Genomic DNA, 24,706 nt, shown 5'->3' with positions numbered 1-24,706 from the left:
CAAAAACATTTAAAAAAAAAAAAAAAAAAAAAACCTTTACAAAACCTTAATGTTGATTTTAATTTAACAATAAAACTTGATTCATGGTTTGATAAACCTAAAACAGCAACTTTTCGCAACAAACCACGTTTAAAAAAAACGTATGTCAATTTTTAATGACAGATTTACAGAAAAACTTGTGAAATTTGTGAAATTATTTTTATCATAAATATATAACATCAATGTTAAATCTAAATGTTACATTTAAAACTGTGTTAAATCTAAATGTAAATGTTAAATCTAAATATAAATGTTATATCTAAATGTAAATGTTAAATCTAAATGTTACATTTAAAACTGTGTTAAATCTAAATCTAAATGGCAAATCTAAATAATAAATGTTAAATCTAAATTAAAATGTTAAATCTGAATATTTTCAGTAGCTAATATGCAAAAGTGCAGAAGTACCAAAATAAAAACTCATTGATGCGAACATTTGATCAGATTTAACATTTAGATTTAGTATTTAAAATTTAGATTTAGATTATACATTGACGTTATATTTTTACGAGAAAAGTAAATGTAACAAATTTCTGCTGTAAATCTGGTTAAAAGTAACGTGAAAAAAATTCACATACCTTTTTTAAAATGTTGCAAAAAATTATTTGTTTATTTTGTGCAACTTTACAATCAGCACCCCACACATATCAGGTTGTGTCATTTGTTTATATAATATAGTGGTCAAAATCCTTGATCTGAAGCTCAACTTAAATATAACGTTTATGGTAAATGTATTGCTAAAAGTTATATTCTTGCAAACAAAATTTATATTACAAAAACAACTTAATTTCAAAGTTATATAAAACAATGTAAATTTTAAATCTGTTCTCCAATTTTCCCCATATAAAATGTAGCACAGAGCAACTTTAATTAGGGCCTCATTTTAATCAAATTTAATTAATTTACTTTTTATTATATAATTTTATCTTTGCTTAGAAAAATACAAAGAAAACAGTTGCAACTGGTGCCATGTTAAAAACTCTGGATGGTTCAATCAACATTACATGTTTTTGGAAAGAATTTGGCTAAATTAGAACCAAATGTAATACTTTTATCACAAAATGGAGACTATTATTGAATTTCTGGTTAAGCTAACTCATTCAAATAAACAGGGATGTATTGTATTCATTGTTTCTAGAGGGTTTTACTTGATGACCTGTTAAAGTAATCATAATGTCAGAGTTTAGGCCAAACCCTAAATAATGTGACAATATTTTGCACAGAAAAGTGTATTTTAAAGTATTTTTATTGAATTATATGAGAATATTTAAGAAAAGAAGACAAAGCATACAACTGTGAATAACTGGCATCATGGCTTATAATTATAAAGTAAAAAGAAGTTAAAACATGTTCTAGTACCAGAGAAAACAAAAATAAAATGATGTTTAATGTAAAACACTAAGAGCCACTGGTTTCCCATGTCTGCTGGAAACTAAAGAACAAAACAATCCAAACTGTTTATTTCATAAGTAGTTGTACTCGTTCTAGAAAAGCAGTATTGGCACTGACAGTAGGTGAAGTGTTGCCTTCACATTCACACGTTCTTCTTCACTTCTTGACCGTTGCATAAGTCACTTCTTCTTCACCTTCCTCTGGTTCTCTGACCTAAAGGAGACAATGGTGGAGTTTTGAGGTGATTGTGTATATTTAAAGAGTAACTAAACCCCTGCTTTCTGCTGACCTGCCACTAGGGGGAAAATTTAAAAAAAAACGTCTTGATTACGGGCGTTTCTCTTTGAGCAGTAAGACACGCCCACTCAGGAAGCCGGTCAGAGCTGGCAATGACAGAGCACCGTCTTCTCAACTACTACACACAATGCATAAGCGCTCACGCACACACACACACACACACACACACAACAATACTTCGCTACATTGGAAATAGATTCTGTTGCAGAGTAAAATAAATTCAGCACGCCTGTTTCCGTTACATACTGTAAATTACAATATTTAATTTCAAGTAAAACCATATTTTTCATCAGTCCCCGGGTGTTTACTGGTGAGTGAGGCCAGGGGCTCCACAGAACCTCGTCCTCCCTCCCACCGCAGCCTCACATTCCACCTAGAATGTTTTATAGACTTTATATAACACACTTTTTTCTGTACTCTTTCCACCTCTGGTCTATACATACACACATAGTTTGATGAACCCTATGATTAGACTAGAATCTGTTCTTTATAGAAGCACAGAGTCAAAAACATCACCACAGGAGATCTTTTATAGAAGGGGCGGGGCCAACAGTGACAGTTGGCGACGCACGATCGTCACAATAATCCGTCTCAGCCAAAAGCAAAATTCAATTGTAATAGCAGCATTCGACCCTTAGAGGGCAGTAACTCTGACAATTTACAACTAAATACGCACAATTCCAATACTTTTACTAAAATGTTAAAAGTTGGACTTGGATCAATCAACAGCACGACTTAATACTCAAATATATATGTATTCAGCAGAAAAAAGTAGTTTTGGGGTTTAGTTACTCTTTAAAGGAGGATCATATGGACAATTTAATAAAACCAAAGTTGAAGTTTTTGGACACAAACTACTGGGAGCATGTCACCATCGCTGTAAAGAATACTGATATATCCTACTCAAGTAGAAGCACTTGATTAAACTTACACTTAAGTCATACATTAAATACTCAAGTACAAGTAAAAAGTTGCTGAATTAAATAGTACTCAAATTAAAAACTACTAGTTACTTTCACCCTCCATGTTTATTTTTGGTAATAAATCTCATGTATAAACTTAAAAAGAATAGATGAAATCTTACATAATTGGAACTTAATTTATTTTCCACAAAGGCATCTGTATAAAATAAAAGGTTTGTCAAAATGTAAATTGAAAAATAAACTAAAACAACACTAATTAATTCAATTCAATGCTGTTTTGGTGCGGTACATTACATTTAATCTGATTGGTCAGCTATGATGTGATGCATTTGATTGTTGTCTGGTCATTTAATTTTTTGTAGTTTCACAATGTCCTTTGATCATTTTAAAACAAAAAAATAATAATTTACTCAGTAACGGTTGGGTGTAGAAATGTAACAAATTACGTTACTACTTTTAAAACACACTTTTAAGTGCAAGTAAAATTACTGATTTAGAAATTTAGAAAGTACCCATGAAAACAACTCAATTATGCTACGTTCACACCAAACGCGGTTTCTGCGGCACAAGCGAACAGATTACATGCAAAGTCAATGGTTTAGACGCGCTGGGAGGCGAATTATTCGCCGGTGGGGCGGCGTGAACTGTTTCGCGCGTTGAACGCGAATGCTGCGGCAAGCGCGCTCCCGATTTTCGCGTTATTCGCCGTTCGCTTGAGTTGAAAATATTGAACTCCAGCGGCAGTTTCGCGTGACGCGCAGGCGCGAACGCCAGTCAGAGTCCTTGTTGGCAATGACGTCAGGCAGGCAACACGGAAACCAGTATTTTCACCCGTTCAACCATTGAGGAGAAGCTAATCGTAGCGGTGTGTGACCACCGGGAGCTGTATGACACGGCCTGTTATTTTAACCGGGACCAGGACAAGGAAGGATTTGGTGTGGAGGAGAATCAGCGAGGAGGTGGAGCAGCAGGTAAATGTTCTCTCTGTAGTTTTCATCTTTGAAAGTCGGCAGTGAGTGAGGATAGCATTAGCTAATGATAGCATTAGCCGCTAACACCAGCTATTTTCACTTATGGGTTATGAGAGGAAAAAAAAGTCAGGAGAACCGTAGTGGGTCAGCTGCAGGAACATCCAAACTGTGGAAATACCCTGTGGTCATGACCTTCATAGACCCCTTTGTTTCACCACGAGAGACAAGCAGCAACATGGGGTAGAGGGTTGAGGAAGACAGGACCACAGAGTATGGTCAACCATCAGAGACTGGAGGTTTGTTTATCAGTGCAGACATATAGAAATATATACCAGGTTAATATTCAGGCCTTTATGCATCACAGGGCTTCTTCTAGTGGGGGATCTAAATCTAGTATAGTGATTTAAAATGTATAGTAATGTGTTTCATATATTGTGTTTGCTGTCACTCAGAGGTAAACAATCAGATGGGTGATGGAGAAGGACAGGGAGGGGGAACAGATAGTGCTCAGGGAGCAGGAGAAGATGCTGATGATGGTGATGGTGCTACAGCAGCATCTCCTGCAGAAACCAGTGCAGCCAAACCATCTGATATGAACATGACAGAAGTTGTTTTGCATTCTGTTATAAATAAAATGTATCTATAAATGTTTGGTATGTCAGTGATGACAATGTTGATCATTACCTCATTTAATGTTTAATTAAAATATATCTATGATCTTATTTAAGTAACAGTGACTTGATAAGCTATTTTATATATATATATATATATATAATGTTTGTTTATTTTTAAGGAAAAAGAGCAAAGAAGAGGCCCAGCCAAGGCTCTCCAAGAGAGGTGGAGCAGCTTATCCTACAGACCTTCAGGAGACCTCCTCACCACCAGCTCTGACTGAGGATGAGATGTTTTTCAGAGACCTGCTTCCTATCCTGCAAAAAGTGCCACCAGAATTTAGGGAACGTTAAATTTCAAAGTTTTAAACTTCTTGATTATCATCCGGTAACACTAAATCTGGAATATTTTAATTAGGTTTTGGAGTGGGCTGGATGGGCTGGGGTGGGCGGGACTCTTTGCATGGCAGGAACCACATTGTGAATAGTTGTTTATACTAGTTTGTTTATTATGTAAGTATTATAATATTGAAGTAAATAGTTTGTTTAAAATTGAGGTATTATGTTAATGTACATGGTGTTCTTTCAGAATTGTTGATTAAAAACACATTTTAAAGTGTACTTTTGCTTTCTTTTTAATTTCTATCAATGCATCTTAACAGCTATGTGTACACCACATCAAGGTTATATATTTTGTTCATACAAGAATATATAGTTTCCTCATATTGATTCTCTGTGAGACTTTTAATGCCTTAAATTAATTTCAGAGGTGAGGTTTCTTGGATTATTTCTTTCTGGTTAAAAATGAAGCTGACACACGTTTCTCTCCCCATTCTTCCATATTTATTATACACATGTTAATACAATAGGAAGTTTGCTCTATAGAAGTATGTGGTTGGCTCTTAAAATAGTCGTTTTGGGTGTGCTGGTGCAATATGTCTAGCCATGGAACGGCTCCTGCAGAGAAGTACGATGTGAAGACCTCTATAACACTTCTATATTGTTGTGGTATCATTTCTAAAGTGATTTCTGCTCGTAGTGGGACGAGATATTGACACCGTTGTGTTGCGTTTAGTTGTTCAGCGTTCACATTTACTGAATATTGCTGATTTTGCTCATTCCTCACTTGCTGCTGGAGCGCAGGGAACAAATAGGATTATGTGTTTCAGTCAGGTCTGTGCTCCACGTACGGGCCGCCCGCTCTGGTCTGCAATACTGTTACGAACTGGGTTCTATGTTCTGGTTATGTTCCACTTGTGTGTGTTCAGTGGTTAACTGATGCTGAGATTTCCCATGGCAGAGAATGCATCATGGTTACGTGCAGCTTTCTCTGCCAATGTGTGTCTTTGTTTACATGTGTTCTGAGTTTTGATTGGCTGGGAGGCTGGGCTAAGGGCGGGCGTAAGCGGGGAAAAGACTAGTGAACAATTCTCTTCCCACGGTAGTGTGAGTGTATGACGGTGTAAGACGTTTCTTTGTGTTTTTGTTTATTTTTGGCGTTACTACAACCTCCATTAAAGCCTGTAAAAATGTGATAACGGATCGAGTCACATCATTACAGTACCGCTACGTGAAGCACCGCGCTAATAATCTACTGGCTGCAATACCTTCAATAAAATAATAATTTACGTTGGATTTGCTTCGGGCTCAGGCCTACAATATAAGTTAATAGGTCGGGTGTGGGTCATGTCGGGTTTTATGCCCGTGAGCCCGGGTCGGGTCAGGCTGGTTTTTTTTGGGCCTGATCTAAACTCTAATAACAAGGCATCAGATCAATCTAGTGATTTCTATTAGTTTTTTAGGTAACACACTCATATTAATAAAATCCTACTTTAATCAGTGTTTGAACGCCTCATTTCACACAGTTTAGACATTCATATCCTTTACAAGATAAAATGTTACTGCTTTGGTTACATTAGGCCTGGGTGATATGGACCAATATTCATATTTCTGTATTTTTCCTCAAAGTGGCAATAGCTGATATTACATTTATTTATTTTTTTCAATAGTTTTACAAGAAAAACAATAATGGGTCAAAGTTAGTTGAGAAAAATGCCACAAAGACCCTTTTATTAATCACTAGCAGCACAAAAACAACATTTAGTGTCACTTTTGACTTTTTCCTTCATTAACGCTGAAATATGATTAAATTCTATATTGTTGCTTTTTTCAGGGCAGCTCTGAGTTGTTGAAAGTAGTTTTTAAAGTAAATCACATTCAGGACACTGTCTCTTTAAGAATGTGGAAACAGCAGCAGCAGATCTCTGCTGAGGAGAGACAGAGAGTTAGTTACAGAAGAGAAACACATGCAGTGTTTCCTCAAACATCTCTTAGTTCTTCAACACTCAGAACTGATAGAGTTTTACAGACAGACAGACTGACAGACCTCTGACAGTCGCTAACACAGCTGACTGTGTGTCCGTGTACTAGGGGGAGGGGGAGCGGAGCGTATTTCTGCCTGGTTTAAGCACTTAATAAGTATTTCTGTGTCTGTAAATAATGCTGACATGCTGACTAGCAAATGGTTTGATTTGGCAGAGAAAAAAAACCTTTGGATGTTCTGTGTATGAACCACAGACATATGACACAGACACGGCACTGCGAGGGTTAAAATGTGAACTACAGGCGGTTCTACAATCTCTGTGATTTGGGAGATCGTCGTCATGTTGTAATCCTTAACGATCTAATAGAGGGTTTTCACAGCGCGTCATCAACCTGGAAGTTGCCATTTTGGAGATAAAGCAGCAGGTCTACAAACAGCACGCAGGCAAAAAAATCCCGAATTTCGAGACAAAATGGTGAACAATTGCCGTGTTTTTGGCTGTACTAATCAGTCAAACAGTGAGACACTTTTGGAATTTTATAGATTGCCAAAAATCCTCACAAATCACGGAGAACAATCTCACAAGTTATCAGAATAAATGAAGCGCTCGTGGCTAGCAAAGCTAAACCACGATCTACGAGGCAAAAATCTGGACTATTATTTATCCTGATATCAACTATCTGGTTTTCATCAAGCTCATACACAGCTCTTATAGAATCTTAGAGAAGTTTGGAGGTCGGTTGCGGCTGCAGAGGCTCACGTTAGCAACCGATATATATCGGCAGATAAATCAGTCAGTTCTAATAATTTCACAGTGAACCTGTAGCATAGTTACACTAAAATAGTATATGACCACCAGGCAATCTTAGATTCAGACAAATCAAACAGTTATCGTTCGTTAGATGCGACTACTCTGGACCTCGATCCTCAGATTGCTACGCCGGCTACATCCAGCAGCCTGTGAAGCAGTGGAGCCTCGTACCAGCGGTGTCCGCCAGCGGAAGACACGTTAGCGGCGTGATCGGAAGCAGGAGCGGGGCTAGCAACCAAGCTAAAAGCTAATCCTCAGAGAACGCCGCTTCCTTCCATCCTGTGTTCTAATGTCCGCTCCCTGGAGAACAAACTGTATCACCTGAAGATGGATTTAAATGCAAGACGGGGAGATGAGGGCGGCGGTGTTTGTAAATAACAACTGGTGTAACAACGGTGAGCTAGTCTCATGTCACTGCTCTCCTGATGTAGAACTACTGGCTATAAAATGCGGACATTGTTCTGCCCTGATCTGTTATAACTTTTGGCAATCTATAAAACTCCACGTTTTTCACGTTCTGACTGATTAGTAGAGCCAAAAACACAGCAATAGTTCACCATTTCCTCTCAAAATTTGGGATTTGCTCATTTGTGTGCTGTTTGTAAACCGGCTGCTTATCTCCAAAATGGCGACTTCCGGGTTGATGACGCGGTTGATGATGCGCTGTGAAAACCCTCTATCGCACACCCTTACTTGTAACCCATTACTTTCACCTCTGGTATTTAAATTAGGATAATATGGATGATTGAATAAAACATGAAGTTTTTTGAAACAAACTACTGGGAGCATGTCACCATGTGTTTGTGGGGATTACTTTGTGTATTGTTGAGTATTTAATTTAATTTAATAAATTTTTTTATATTGCAGTCTGCAACTCTTATAAAAGTGACTTTTTGTCATATTTGCTAAAGCTGTCACTATGTAAGGACAGCCTTACATGAAACTATTAGTTAGTGTGAAAAACAAACAGGCTCATTGAGCCAATCTGCTGATATCCAGAATGCACCATGACAGAGCAAAAAGAACCACTCTTTGATGGGCTGTCTGACAGCTGTTGCTCACAGTCCCCGCCCCATTCCCGGGGCTGGAGCGACGTCTTTTTTACAGTGTATGGTCTGGAAGAGTAGAAGATAGAATTGGTGACTTTTCTGTTTGAAAGGTATTTACTGCTGCTTGATTTACATTATGTTTGATTTGTAATTGTTACACTAGAACTCTGTAGTGCATGTGTTGTTTGTGTGCGTGCAGCAGCTTCTGTGTGAGCTGCTGTTAGTGACACTGTGTTGTTGCTGCTAATGAGGTGTGTGCACATTGAGAGAAAGAAGCACTGCAGTAATATGCTTTTAACAGTGCATGTTATATTACTGTGATGTTGCTGTCAAGCTAACGTTAGCTTGTTAGCTCCTCTGAGGAAGGAACTTTGGAAAGTTTGGAGGCAGGGCAAGAGAGCAGCGGGGAGGGAGGGGGAGGGAGCGATCTGAAAGTTGAGGACTGCACCTTTAAATCTATATGTTAGTCCATATTTCCATGTTAATAACCATGGCTTGGTTCTTCCTTGGGTAGGTAGTATTGATGAGGTGACAAGTAACAAATACTTCATTACTGTAGTTAAGTAGTTTTTCTGGTATCTGTACTTTACTTGATTGGGTATATACTTGGGTATATATATATATATATATATACATATATATATTTTTTTTTTTTTTTGCCGACTTTTTACTTTTTTAAACAAATATCTGTACTTTCTACTCCTTATATTTAAAAAAAAAAAAAAAAATGAGCTCGTTACTTTTAAGACCTTCGAAGATGAACGACGTAAAAAATGCAAAATTTGGTAGTTTGAGCTTTTTTCTGTTTGATCGGTCCCTTAGTTTTATGGTTAATAATTCCAAGTTTTTAAAAACATTAAACTCAGAGCTACTCTGTGTTTAATTGAACATTTGCTTTTGTTTTTCTTAAAACATTTTATTTACAAATTGTATTTATTATGAGTAGTAAATTCTGCAGGTGTTCATAAAGAGTAATAGATTTAATTAATTTCCATGTACCAGTTTTCTACAAGTTTTTAACAATTTTAAACTCAAAGCTGCTCTGGGTTTTATTGAACATTTACTCTTGACGTGTTTTATTTACAAATTGTATTTCTTATGAGTGTTAAATTCTCCAGATAAAAGATATGGAATTTGCTGGTTTAAAAACCCTGTCTTATTATTGAAGGGACATTAGTTTTACTTTTTACCTATGTACATTTAGTAGCATGTACTTTTTTACCTTTACTCAAGTAAGGGAGCAACTTCAATACTTTTACTTTTACCAGAGTCGTTTTTTATTCAAGTATCTAAACTTTTACTTGAGTATTGACGACTAGTACTTTTGCCACCTCTGATTACACATCACTGAATGATGATGTGTGCGTGTCTAGTTGTTGTGAATTTAAACCCAGTTTGGTTTCTTGTGCTTTAGCGACTCTGCTAAAGTGGGAGCAATGGTTTGACGTAGGGAGTCACTTACCTCTGAGCTGGGCAAGGCCTCTTGGTTTCGGTTTCTGTAGCTGACGGTGACATAAGTCACACTGCTCTCCTCCCCATCCTGAGGTCAAACAAAGGAACGAATCACTTCCTCAGCAGGATTTATTGTCTCAGCAGTTTAAATGTCTTTAGCTCAGGCCTGTCAAACTCTTTGCATTACTTCTGTGTTTATTCATGTCTCAGGAACCTTTATCTCAGGTTAAGTTTACTATGTTTAGATTTTTAAATATGAAAACTTCACATTTTTGGAAACCTTATAGTATAAGCAATGTTTCCATTTGCCCCAAGTCCTAAATAGCCACCATCTTGGATTTTACAAAATGGCTGCATTTTCATCAATATCTTAAGCTTCTCTCGTCTCCTTTTTCGGCATGTACAAAAAAGAAAAAAAAAAAAATGTGAAAAAAAAAAAAGTGAATGTAACCATGTCGGAAATAAACTGAATAAATAAAAGAATAAATAAATACATAACCTGGAGCTTTTATTTTAACAGCTAATCTATAATTTTCAAAACAAAAGAATGAATGCACCTAGCATGTGCTGGACATAATGGAAAAGAGGGACAATTTGCATGATGGCATCTATGTTGAGGTCCAAAGAAGACAGCAAAACTGTCCAAAAAACACACTCCCTACGCATCAGACAGTCATAGTTGCCATGAAAACGCAGCTAACAAAGCCCAAATCTAATGTGCTCGAGACCGTTACGCACATGCATTAGCTACAGGTCTCCACACGGCCAAGAATCGTGGACAGAAAAGAGGAAGCACTAAAATGGACAGATCAGGTCCATCAACATTTACAAAGTCCCATACAAGTCCACTGGATAAAGAAAGATGTTTCTTCTGTCAGAAATACGATGATGAGCATCTCTATCAGGTGAGGAGAGTCACCGTTGGAAAATCTCTTAAAAACTGTTCGGACGAAAAGTAGAATATTTAATATTTTTTGTTTCATAGGTGACCTCATAGTATCAGGGGGTTGTAAATTGTCTTGTAATACTTTTCTGGTATAATAGTCTGTACTTTCATTCAACATCTCCTTACATTTGATGGTTTTAAAAAGGTTAATGGACACTAACTTCATAGAACGTTCATGTCTGATCAATTTGTAAAACCTTCAATAAAACGAAACATTTCAGTGTAACAATTTTGTGGTTGGATCTAACTTATTTATGTTCATATCATTGGATTCCTTGGCCCTGAAAATGGTAGTTTAGCTGTCAAAATAAAAGCTCTAGGTTATTTAGAAGCCAAGATATTGACAAAAACCCTTTTTAAGGCAACCATTATGTAAAATCCAAGATGGAGGCCAAATAGGTATCAGGGAAGATGAAAACATTGTTTTCTGATTGCTTATACAATAGATTTTCCAAAAATGTATAGTTTTGATACTCTCCACAAAAAAAGTTCTAGATCCCTCCACCTAACCCAAAAAATGCCAACATAGCTCCAAAGGTGTCATAATGTAGCAAACGGCACTTAATGACAGCTTAATGACAGCCTTTATGACACTTTATTCATGCTAATGACAGCGTAATGTCAGCCTTATGTATAAAACTTCAAGTGTTACCGAAACTTCTTACGAACACAAGAGTAGAACCCGAATAAAGGCGATCCCTCTTTAAGCCCGAACCCGTTAGAGCCCGACATTATTCTAATCCAATTATCCAATACCTTAGATAGAATCATCATCAGCTTCTTTTACAACCACTCATTTTGCATACAATTATAACCCTGGATTTCCACTGGATGCGTCGCTGTTCCGAAACTGCTCCGCTGTGTAACTTCAGCGTAATCTGTAGTCCAGCAATCCCCACCGTCTCCGGTTTTGCTGCACATCTGTTGCAGTAAGGAGTCAGGAGATCCCGCTAATTCACGTATAATTGTGCTTTATTTGTATGTGTTACAACCATGGATAAATGTAGTATTTATATGTGAAATACGATTTTAAAAGTGCTGGGATTGGGCCAACCATGGTATCAATGGAAAGATCTGGTTCCCCCGAGTCTGAATGTGTGCTTGGTTCTTGGGTTGAGTCTGAATTGCTAGAGCCGAAACGCACAATTTTCAGGCCGAATCAATGAGTCCCAACCATTAGTGAGGTTTGCTGTATCGGTTGGTGAACCTCTGAGTGCAGTAAAGAGACAAAGGAACAGGCAGATTAATGCAGGCTTTCCACACAAATCTGAAGAGAAACTAATGTTAAAGCTTTCAACAAATCAAACAGCTGGTTAAAAAGTGAATAAACAGCTGATCGTGAAGCATGTTTGATAATTTCTGATTCATCTAAAAGGGAAACACACTAAGTTTATCTGCATGGTGATGTAAAAAATAGCTGCAACAGTTTGTGAGAAGTGGGGAGTGTTTAAATATACTCACAGGAACACGAGCTCGCTTTGGGGCGTCTGTAACAAACCAATAATACAGATTATTATCTCAACCACTCAGCGATGCAAAGAGTTTTTATTGTCACAACCGTCAGCAACAGGAAGTGGAAAGTTACTTTTCTAGCTCAGCTCAAATCTTTAAAACATGAAAAGAAGCAGTTCAATAATAGAACATATAATCATAATACAGATGAATACTAACAAGGTTTAATTAACTGATTTTACATTTCAGAGTTTACTAAATTCTGTGTATATGTGACATCATCATCTGTCTCTTCTATGATTGCTAGACATTCATCCACCTGCATGAGGATTGAAAATTATCTCCTAATTTAATCCTCACTCAAAACTGTCCTCATTGGGAGATAGATTAACTCACAGAGGATTTTGTTTAATTGATGAACATCTTTTTTTTAAAAGACTAGTTTGAAACTGAAGTAGACTCATTCAGAAATAGAGAAACTTCTATTAAATGGTATCAAGAGCTTAAACAGAAATGTCTAATTGTTTTGTTGCTTCTGATCTCTAGAAATGTTCAACCCAATCCTGGCACTGAAAAGTTGTAAAGCCTTGTTGATTTTAAATCAAGGGCAGATCTTGGTTTCATTCATTTAAATGTACACAGTCTATTTGCCAACATGGACATGGTTCACATATGGGAACTTTCACCTGATCCTGATGCAATTCTAATACCAGAGTCATGGTGAAACAAATCTATTTTGGATAAGGATGTTGGTATTGATGGTTACAGTGTCTAAAGCAGTGGTTCTCAAACTTCTTTGGCTCAAGTTCCACCTTTCTCTTAATTCCTTTGTCCGACTACGTCATTGTGCTTAGAAAACTATTTAAAAACAACTATAGAACATAATGATGAAATGAATGAGTGATAACACATTTTAAAGAATCTCATTTTGTAAATAAGTGGAAATAATCAGTATTAAATACAGTGATTTCCAACATTTTTTGGATCGTGACCACATTTTGATATCAAGAATTTCTGGCGACCCCAAAAACATTTTTTTCTAGAATTAGTTTTTTACCATGTTTAAGCTCAGGTACAGTTATTATTCTTTTTTTTTTTTTAATGCATTTAAGCTTAACTAGATTTATATTTCACAAAGCAAACGTGTAAAAATACAGTTGCTTAAGATTGTGTCTTAGTGGTTAGCACGTCCGCCTCACAGCAAGAAGGTTCTGGGTTCAAGCCCTGGGGTGGACACCTGAGTTCTTTCTGTGTGGAGTTTGCATGTTCTCCCCGTGCTGTGTGGGTTTCCTCCGGGTACTCCGGCTTCCTCCCACAATCCAAAAACATGACTTGACTCTAAAAATTGCCCATAGGAGTGAATGAGAGTGAGTGGTTGTTTGTCTGTGTTGCCCTGTGATGGACTGACGCCCTGTCCAGGGTGTACCCCCGCCCAGCGCCCAATGAAAGCCGGATATTGGCACCAGCAGACCCCCGTGACCCTGTGAGACAGGAGCAAGTGGGTTTGAAAATGGATGGGTGGATATTTTGATTTTAAAGAAAATTTCAGGTGACCCCATTTAAACATTAGGTGACCCCACATAGAATCTCAACCCCAAGGTTGAAAAACACTGATTTAGTGGCTCCTGAATAGATTTATTTCTATAGTTTTAATCATTTCCATTCATCTCACGCCTGGGGTGGAACCAAGACTGACACTTTATTTGTTCATTTTCCACTTTCTCTCTCTCTCTCTCTCTCTCTCTCTCTCTCTCTCTCTCTCAAGTACCCCCTGTAGTTCCATCGTGTACCCCCATTTGAGAAACACTGGTCTGTAGGACAAAGTAAGTTTCATGTAAATCTGCTCTTGTCCAAATCAGTGAGTAAGAAATTAGAATTTTTAGCTTTTGACCTTGAAGAATCCAAAACACTTCATTTGACTGTTAATGGGTGTTATAGACCCCCTATTGATACCAGTGATGCTTTACCATCAATGATGAATCAATGAAGTCAAATAAAGTTCTCTCTATGGGAGACTTAAATCTAAATCTGTTACAAACAGTCTGAGATGACCTCAAACCTTTTTGTAATTCATTGAATCTGTTTCAGGTGGTGAATGGTTCTACAAGACCAAACCTTAAATGTCTGATAAATCTACCTTTATTAACCTGATACTAACAAATGTTCCTCATGAATGACATCACTGACCATCGTGTTATTGTCTGAATAGCAAAAATTCCTCAGATCAAGCCTCGAATTGTTATGAGACAAAATCTGAAGCAAATTGTGGATCATTAGAGCAGAATTCAGATAATTCCTGATATTTAAAGTGCATAGACATTCTCCTATGCAGGGTTGGGGTCAATTACATTTTTCAGTTACAATTACATTTTCAAGTACCCATGTTCAATTACAATTAAATTACAACTACAGTGGTCAGCAATTTTTCCAATTACATTTAATTACAATTATTTTTTATCGTCAAAGTCAATTACAATTACGTTCTCAATGACTAAATTTCAATTACATTTAATCACAATTACTGAGTCTGAAATAAATAACCTAATAAAAGTTAACCTTCCTCTTGTGTTAGCTTTCTGTTAGCATCTGAAATATCTATCATCTCATGTATTTCATATCTATTGGTTACCTTGTTAGGTTTTATAATCAATGAAAATATAGGTTTTAATATTTTTAGTGTGGGCGTCTGAGACTTTTATGTGTCAGTTTATCCTTAGATTTACATTTTTGTTAAATGGTAAAATGTGGTAAAGCTTGATATGAAACATATTTTATTAATTGTTAACTACATATGTGTAGAACTGTACATAGAACTGTAACATGGTTCCCCAGTTTTGTGTTAAATTATAATTGTATTTGATATTTTTTTATAGAATTTTCATGGCAAAGTAATTTATCTAAACTCAATTACAATTTAATTACAATTATGACAATAAGTAATTACATTTACAATTGTAAATGACCCCAACCCTGCTCCTATGATTCTCTGACTGTGAAAAATCAGATGCTATAAATAAGTTTTATTAAGTCAAACCTTTTGTGTATTTAACACACATTTAAAACACTGGGAAACTAAAACTACAAAACAGCAAATAAATGAACCTTTATGTCACACACACCAACACGCACGCACGCACGCACGCACGCACGCATGCACGCACGCACGCACACACACACACACACACACACACACACGCACACGCACACGCACACACACACACACGCACACACACACACACACACACACACCTTCTGCTGCTGCTCCAGTTTTCCTCCTGGATTTGATGAAAACAGTCAGACCAACTATGACCAGTATGGTCAACAGTCCGACTGAGGCTACGATGATGATGATGAAGATGATCTTGTTTGGAGCTGAAAACAATGAAGAACATATAAAGACAGTGTTTACATGTTAAAGGTGAGATTTGATTGGTCGTCCTACCTGTAGACACAAGTGTGTAGTCAGCAGAAATCTTCACTTCATTGTTTATAACAAACTGGCAGGTGTATCTTCTGTTGTGGTTAATCTGATGTGTTATTATCAGATCAGAAACACAGTTCTTCTGTCTACTATAATAGACTTCATCATCATCTTGCTTCAGTTCATCTCTCTCCTCATCCAGCCATCTCAGGCTGTCTTTTACACAATAGATGTATCTGTACACCCACAGAGTGCACGTCAGTGTGACTCCTCCCACTGGATCAGTGCTTTGATTTGCTGAGACTGAGGAAAATGTGAAAGTATGCAAATAATTAAATGAACAGTGATATTTGTGGTCAGTACCAGGGTTGGTGTCAATTACATTTTTCAGTTACAATTACTGTAAGTTTTCAATTACAAATATTAGGAACAGCTGCAATAATGTCATGTTACTCACGTGTTAAAATGTTCAGATACACATTTGTGTCATATGTGTTCCTATAGTAACAGCTGTAAACTCCTGCGTCCTCAGAGGAGATGTTTGTGATGGTCAAAGAACATCTACGGCCCAGACTCAGTTTATCAGCTTGAGGTGAATCTTCATTAATCTGTCCATCACTAACAATGGTATCAGTAGTAGATCTGTTTCTGTAGTAAAACCATTTAATGCTAGAACATGATGTTTCAGATGAATTCACACTGTTACAGGACATGATGACCTCATCTCCAGCTCTGTGATAGATGTTGATGTAGTCACTGCTGCCTGCAGCAAAGAAACACAGAGCAGTCGTTATAAAGTTATAAAATAAAACAGGGATGGGGTCAATTATAATTGTAATTGCATAATTGATAATTTATGATATTTATGGCATCATTATAATTGTAATTGTAATTTTAAAAATCTGTTGCTGTCGTAATTGTAATTAAATTGTAATTGAGTTTAGATAATTGACTTTGTAATTGTAATTGCCATGAAAAATCTATAAAATTGATCAATTATAATTTAACACAAAACTGGGGAACCATGTTACAGTTCTATGTACAGTTCTACACATATGTAGTTAACAATTATTAAAATATGTTTCATATCAAGCTTTACCACATTTTACCATTAAAAAATATATAAATCTAAAGGTAAACTGACACATAAAAGTCTCAGACGCCCACATCAAAAATATTAAAACCTATATTTTCATTGATTATAAAACCTAACAAGGTAACCAATAGATATGAAATAAATGAGATGATAGATATTTGTTTTTAGTGTATTTTACAGCTGATTTAGGACCAGTTATCATTAGAGATGCTAACAGAAAGCTAACACAAGAGGAAGGTTAACTTTTATTAGCTTATTTATTTCAGACTCAGTCATTTTGATTCTTTGTAATTAGAATTTAGTCATTGAGAACGTAATTGTAATTGACTTTCTGAGGATAATAAATAATTGGAATTTAATTGTAATTGGAAAAATTGCTGGCCACTGTAATTGTAATTGACAACATTTACAACCATGACAACACACTACTCTCTAATTTGTTGTAAAAACTTTGTAAAAATCAATATTTATATGTGTTATGTGTATATGTACATATGTGTAAATACATTTGCATTTCTGGGATTTATAAGTATATCTGTGGTTCTGGTATTGTTAAATGTATTCATAATTCTATTCATATAATCTATTTATAATATATCTATAATTCTGATATTTATGAATGTATTTATAATTCTATTTATATAATTCATAATATATTTGTAATTCTGGTATTTTTGCACTATGTTGTGGTTGCACTGGTTCACAGCTTTTTTAGATGTGCCAATTCACACCTGTTTTACAGTCTCTGCAATTATAAATGTGATCGATTATGTAAAACATCTATACTATATATCTCACAAGTCTCATAGTTTTTTATTGAATCATGTGACCCCCTCTGATCATGTGACCTAATCATCCCATGTATATATGCAGGTGTGTCAGAGCTGTTTCCTAAGTCTGATGAAGGGCTAAGGCCTGAAACGTTACTTTTGCTGGTGAGAAAGACATTTTTGGTGAGCATTACAGCTGTGCAGATCTATCACATTTCTTTCAAATGTTTCCTCAGCCTCAGATCTGTGATGTTCCTCTTTGTGGTGATCTCACTGAGCACGCCCAGAACGTCAGCACCGGATTTCATCACATTTCTCTGCTTTTTAAACTCACACTGTTCAACTATCAACTGGTGTTCAGGCAGAACAACATAGAGACACAAAGAAAGTCAACCATAAGCAGTTTTTCCAATTACAATTCAATTACAAGTATTATTTATCCTCAGAAAGTCATTTACAATTACAACTCAATTATGATTACAGCGACCAGCATTTTTTCATCATTTTTAAACTCATATTTCCTCTTACACACAATACCTTCAGATTTATCTTTGTAAGTTTTTAAAATACATTATTTCATTTGATTTCCACAAATGTAAAAACTGAAAGTTTTTCATAAACTAAAAGAAGAAGAAGAGGAAGCTCCAAATAAAAAACCTTCTGAACATAAATTTATAATTTTCATTCTGTGGCCCTAAATTAGGTCCATACTCCTTCATTGTGTTCTCCTAATCATTTTCTACTGTTTGTTCAAAGAAATAAACTCATTTGATCAAAGTAATCACAACTTGAGTAGATTCAATTTTCTAACTTAAAACTGATGTATTTCAGCTTTTTGGGTCCATTATTATCTGACTGAAATAAAACTAACTTTAAAGGGGACATATCATGGTTTTAAATCCTTCCTTTTTACATATAAATCATACAGTTGTGGTCTATATAAAGCGGAACTGCAATGCTTGGGTCTGAATTCCTCATTATTATAGCTCCCCAGACCCCTTTTCTACCCTTTTCTGATGTGCTTCTCAGAGCGACTCATTTTGGTGCGGTCTCTTTAAATGCAAACCCCGCCCCCTCTCCAGGTTCAACTCCACCCTGCTCGGCCATTTTTGTAGTTTGATAGAAGAGATATGGCTATGTAGCGGCGCAGAAAAAGTTTATTCACACGTTATTTACACAATGTCAACAACAGAAGACTTGTCCATCCAGCTTTACATGTTTGAGCCAGAGTCTGACCCAGCGGAGCGAGATGTAAATGAAGATGATGAACCTGCAGAACCCTAACAAGTGAGCTAACACAAGCACCGAGCTAACGCTAGCGCCAAGCTAACGTCACGAAATGCATTTTAATACAGTCTTTTCGGAGACAAAAACGGCAAAATGAAATGACTAATGAAAACTTTAGACTTAAATTAAATCACGTAGGCCATATCATCAAGGATCTAAAACGAGCACACAGCGCTAACATATGAAGACGGTGCAACTGCTAATGCTAACAAAACAATGACAGGGACGTCTTATCATCACACTTTTTAGCGTTATTTACAGCTTACCGAAGTGCTCTGTTCGTCGTCTCCAAAGATAGAAGGAATTGAACCCTCAATCAGACAAAGTCTTTCTGTAAATCCTTCTTTATACTGGTGGAGGTTGCAGAAGCAGTCATCCTTGAAGTGCTGCGCGCACACAAAAATGACCTTACCCACAGATGTGGGTACATTTCTATAAAAAATAAAACTCAACCAGACACTTTGAAAAGGTTCTGATGCTGGGAGACGTTGTAATGAAGCGTGTGGGTTACTACATCCAACAACCCAACATTTTGACTTATCCTCTCGTAACTTCTGCATCCTGGAGCTTGGACTACAAAATAAAAGCGAGAAATAAAAATGGCGGATTGCTCGAAGTGTTGGGCCTGGAGTCGATGTCCTAATTTGGCAGTTCCGCTGATGTTATTGTTCAAAAAACGTAATAGAGAATCGAAAAATCGAAACAGATTGAAAAATATGACCAAAACAGAATATAAAGATATCAACGGAGCACCTGAAGAGACTAATTTGAACTTTTCTGTGCTTCTAAACAATCTAAATATACATCAAAATGCATTTAAGGGCTAAAAAAGTGGATTTAGCATGATATGTCCCCTTTAAACTAAGTTTTTTTTTTTCAAAATGAGCTCTGTTTTAAAATAAATATAACAATTTGCCTTTAAACTTGATATGAAATGGTATTTTGTCAATATTCTCTAACCATCCATATGTTTTTAACACAGGTCTAGTTTTTTTTTTTATCACTAATTCATTAAAACAAATGAAATCCAAAGCATCTACTCTGTTAAATGATAAAACAACATCAACAGAAGAAGAAGTTTACCTCCAAGCACGAGCACAAAGAGCAGAGTGAGCTGCAGGAGAAGCATTCTGCTGTAGATCAATGTTTCTAATGTTTCCTCACACTCTGATCTGTGAGTGCACTGAGCAAAAATATCATCTTATATCAGTGATGTCATAAAAAGAGGAAGAGGAGTTTAAATGGGTATAAAAAATAAAAAAACACATTATACAGTGATTCTAAACTAACGTCTCCTTTAAATAATGTGCTACACACACAAGGCCAAACAGGATGAAACAGTTCAACTTTATCACCAAAAAAGGAAATTACAAAGTCGACTATAGCGAACACAGAACATCACAGCAGAGACACTGACAATAATGAACAGTCACATTATTCCAACAGTCTACACTCATTTCACTACATTTATGATTCTTGTAAAAAATGTTTTCATTTCCAAAATATAATTTAATAAAAAAAAATGTTTTCAATAAAAACCTTAAACAGATCTGGTTAAAAAAATAAATCAATATAATAATTCTATGAAATAATATAAATAAAAGTCAGAATGAAGAGAGGAAGAGGAGAGAGAGGAGAAAACACAGACTGCAGAGAGAGAAACATGTTACAGCATCAACATTTACATAGAATCAGTTTAATGCTTTATTTAATGTGAGAGAGAGAAGAAGAGGACCTAAACCAGGGGTTGGTGACCTTTAGGATCAGCCATTGAGTGAAGATGTTACTTTTGTGTGTGATCTGCCTGAAAACAGATGTTGTTGTGGAATAAATGTTTTTCCAGATGCAGCAAAAAAACCAAAAAAAAAAACCAAGTCAGCCAGAAAACTTTCTTTTAATGCAACGCTTTGACAACAGTCAGAATACAGACACAGTGCACTGTACGTTGATCATAGGTTCCTTTGGCTAAACACAGCTTAGTTCAGGCCCGTGCAGAGACCTCCAAAGGAGCTGGTGCTCAAATAAAAAGGGCACATATTACCAGTACACATCATGGAATCTTGGCCAGTATTAGACAGTTTCATATATATAACAAAAGTAGTAGGCATGAAAAATGAAAGATATTTTATTTGAACAGAATATATGAAACAAACAACGTGTCGCACATATTTTAAACAAAATGTTTTCATTCAAAATGAAGTGAGAGCTCCTTTGATTCTAATATTATCTATGGCTAAGATCTTACTGGCACTGCTGGGCTGAGGAGATGATGGAAAGATTGTGGACTGGGGAGGGTCATGACAAGGAAAGAAAAAACAAACGTACATGAGCACACTGTTGGTATTTTAATATACTGTAATAAACCATTATTACCAAATGCTTTGCCAGACTTACAGTAGTACATTCTTAACACTAGCAGCAAACTGGAACATGGAACTGCAGACATAAAATAAGAACAGTGGAGATTAAATACATGTTTTGCCCTAATAAAGATATATTAACATTCCTAATCAGCCTCTATTGATCACCTCAATTTATGATCCAACTTTATGTGTTTCATCACCTGTATACAGTTTATTTTTTCCCTCTTCTCTTGTTTTCCTGCCTTTTCTATTCTTTTTCCTTCGTGGTCTTCTTTACTCAAAATATTTACAACTATTTACAACTATACTTCTTCATTTTAACATTTTTTTTAAAGTATTTTTCCAGTGCCTTCTACTCTGACCTTTTCTTTGTGGTTTGTTCTCCATTCTCTGATCCACTGATATACAATGTAAACAATGAATAAATCCTTAGTGTATCTTCATCTCAAAACAACCTTGAAAAACTATGTATTGTTGTTCTTATGTTTGCTATTTTTAACCCAGCTGGTTAGTGATCCACTACCTTAGCTGCCTCACGCTGCTCCTTCTTTTTTTACTTTAGAATTATTGCTTTTTCAAAAGATCTCTTCTGTAACATTTCACAGGAAATTACATTACACTTTTATACTAAACACTAACGTTTTTAACTAAACATGAAGTACACTTTTCCATGTTGGGACAAGTTATAAATAGTTCAAGTTTTAATAAAAAATAAAATTCCTTTAGATTTTCAGATAAATCTTGTTAAATTTGTAACACAGTGGTTTGACCTGGACTCATTAGCGAGTCTCATTATAATTATAAATTTCACATAAATAGAGAGATAGAAGTAGTCACATTATGTTTTCTGGTTGGTTTCCAGTCTAAACCAACAGTTTGCTCCATTAGACAGGCTGAACCTGTCTGAGGTGAGCAGCAGTGCAGACAGAAGCACTTTTCTCTGATGCTGTCATTGTCAACAATACAGTTACACTTCTGTCTCATATCTATCTATCTATCTATCTATCTATCTATCTATCTATAAAAGCAAAGAAGGTCTGCGTGAGTGTGTGTGTGGAGTGAATTTCTCCCCAACACAGTGTTTGTTGGACGTCAAACTTCATGAATGGCTTCCAAATACCCCAAGTTTTAGCATCCTTAAATTTGGAGTAATTTGGTCATTTCCAAATGTTATTTTAATTTTATTTCAGCTTGACGGCACATTCAAGTTCACCCAGAAGTGAAACCTATTCAGTTTTTGACCTCAGTGTGTGAGGGGGCTCTAGCGCACCATCTATATCTATTTCACTGTACAGCTCCTCGAGAGTCACGTGTGCGGCCAGAGCCAATCGCTGCGCACACAGTCAAGCAGACACGGACTGCAAACACACAAGTGAGAGAGGAAAATAGGTTAGACCGGAGAAGGGGGAGGGGCATCTGAGCAGCCACGCTCACACTGATATATTGGCAAAGCTCTCAAGTCTCACTTATTGGGCCTAATGTGAGTCACTGGTGTGCGTGCATGTGCGCGGCTAAAGCGCGTGCGTGTGTGCGAGTCACACACACACACACACACACTTAACTGCTGTGTATAAATGGGGAGGCTTAGCTTCAGCTCAGTGCTGGGACATTTTCTACAATGGTTTTTTCACTTGTTTTCTGAGCTTGGTTTCATGCTAGTAATTCCTGGATTCTATAACAAGTGTTTCTTCCCTGCTTTTGGACATTCTTCTTGTTTTAGCCCAGCTCTGTGTGCTTGGTTTGCCTTTTTGTGTTTTTGATTATTTTTTGATTATAATTATTGGGTTAATGCACCTGAGCTCCACCTCCTTTCCTGCATTTGGGTCTGCAGCGACACCTGCACATGACACTACATTCATTTAAGTTCTGCATAGAATAGTTTGTCCAAATGTGCAGTTATTTTTTTAATAAAACAACAATGAATTCAATTAAATTCAATTATCAGGCTCTAAGTATAGATACATTTATGAACTCTAAAACTGAGAAAATAACCTCCATTCAATGCTGTTTTGGTGTTGTGCATTACATTTAATCTGATGAGTCGGTTATATTGTGATGCATTTGATTGTCTCATTATTTCATTTTTTGTAGTTTCACAATGTCTGTTGATCATTTTAAAACAAAAAAAAATAACTGACTCAGTAATGGTTGGGTGTAGAAATGTAATGAATTACTTTACTTCTTTTAAATGTACTTAAGTACAAGTACAATTACTGATTTAGAAATATACTCAAAAAAGTACAAGTACCCATAAAAGCTCCTCAATTACAGTAATGTGAGTACTTGTAATCCATTACTTTCACCTCTGCTTAAACATGTTGTACCTGAGACACTGACTGTAACTGAGCTGTGTGAGATTTTAATCTACAACTGCAAAGAAACTGAGGACTTCAGTTGTGGTGTTTGCAGAGATAATTACAGAGACGAAAGCAATGGAACAAACAGAAAAGAGGAAGTCAGTGAGAAAAAAGAAGCTGAAAATAGGAAGTACATTGAGACATATTTACACCTTATCTTGGGTCGGAAATGAAGAAAGAGTATCTGTGTGAGCATCGTTTTTTAGACTTTAAGAGTAAAGTTGTATTAGTATAAGACATTTTTAACAGTCATTAAGTCATAATATTCCAAAAGTAAACTTATTCTATTATGAGAAAAAACTATTTAATATTATTAGAATAAAGTTGTAATTAGACAAAAAAAAAGCCCTGAAAATAAACATTGACAGCGACAAAGATCTTGATGTTCTTTTCAAACTTCTGATGATAATGTTATGTTATGGTTTCTTTTTTTCAAGCAACTGTTCTTTAATAAATCCACTTTGATCTCCTGACATGTTTCGACTGACAACTGCCAGTCTACATCAGAGGCGTCTGCTGATCGCTTTGATGTTTCCACATTGTTACACTTTGAAAAAAGCTGATCCACCAAACCAAACTGTAAAAAAATGAGCCACAAAAAGAAGAGTCACTGCGTAACAAGAACTTATGAAATGCACACACATCAGTGGAGGCGTGTTACTGCTACAGCTTCTTTTCATGTACAGTTAAAGCTGGTGTAAAATTCCTCTGTCCTCTCCTCACACACTATCTTCTTCACTGCTTCTTTGACTGTTGAAGACATCACTTCTTCTTCCTCTTCCTCCTCTTTTTTCTGACCTACAGGAAACAATACGGGAGTTTTGATTGATTGTATGTCTTTAAAAGAGGATAGCAGCATATGTCAACAAGGAAGCATTTGTCTCCACCTTCATGGTGTTTCACACCCTTGTAATTTAATCAGAGTTTTAACCCTTTAACACCTGTAATAACAACATCTCCAAAAACAGGGCATTTTATGGAAACTAATTACAGGCGTTTTTGGCCCTAATGGCATCAATGGAACTGAAGGAAGCAGTTCCTGTGTGGCTGCAGACACAAGGCCTACATCACAAACACAAACACTTCCTAGGAGTTCTCTTGCAGCAAACTTTGCAGCGCTGTCGACCCAGGATGGCAGTGGGATTT

The 24,706-nt window shown here is 36.2% G+C and overlaps 1 protein-coding gene across 1 annotated transcript; it reads right to left on the bottom strand.

Moving 5' to 3' along the window:
- Nucleotides 1-1,351: 1,351 nt before the first annotated feature.
- Nucleotides 1,352-19,996, bottom strand: LOC114460469 (uncharacterized). The gene is made up of 7 exons (XM_028442366.1): nt 19,924-19,996; nt 16,145-16,450; nt 15,709-15,990; nt 15,516-15,638; nt 12,276-12,301; nt 9,879-9,956; nt 1,352-1,644 (listed from the first exon to the last, which is right to left on the bottom strand). Exons 1-7 carry the CDS (start codon nt 19,967-19,969, stop codon nt 1,588-1,590), a joined length of 918 nt encoding a protein of 305 aa, XP_028298167.1. The 5' UTR covers nt 19,970-19,996; the 3' UTR covers nt 1,352-1,587.
- Between the last annotated feature and the right edge of the window lie 4,710 nt (nt 19,997-24,706).

Source organism: Gouania willdenowi, unplaced genomic scaffold (assembly GCF_900634775.1).
Source record: "Gouania willdenowi unplaced genomic scaffold, fGouWil2.1 scaffold_438_arrow_ctg1, whole genome shotgun sequence".
Lineage (NCBI taxonomy): Eukaryota > Metazoa > Chordata > Actinopteri > Blenniiformes > Gobiesocidae > Gouania > Gouania willdenowi.
The sequence above is the reverse complement of the archived record's forward strand: the minus strand, read 5'-3'. Positions and strand labels throughout refer to the sequence as shown.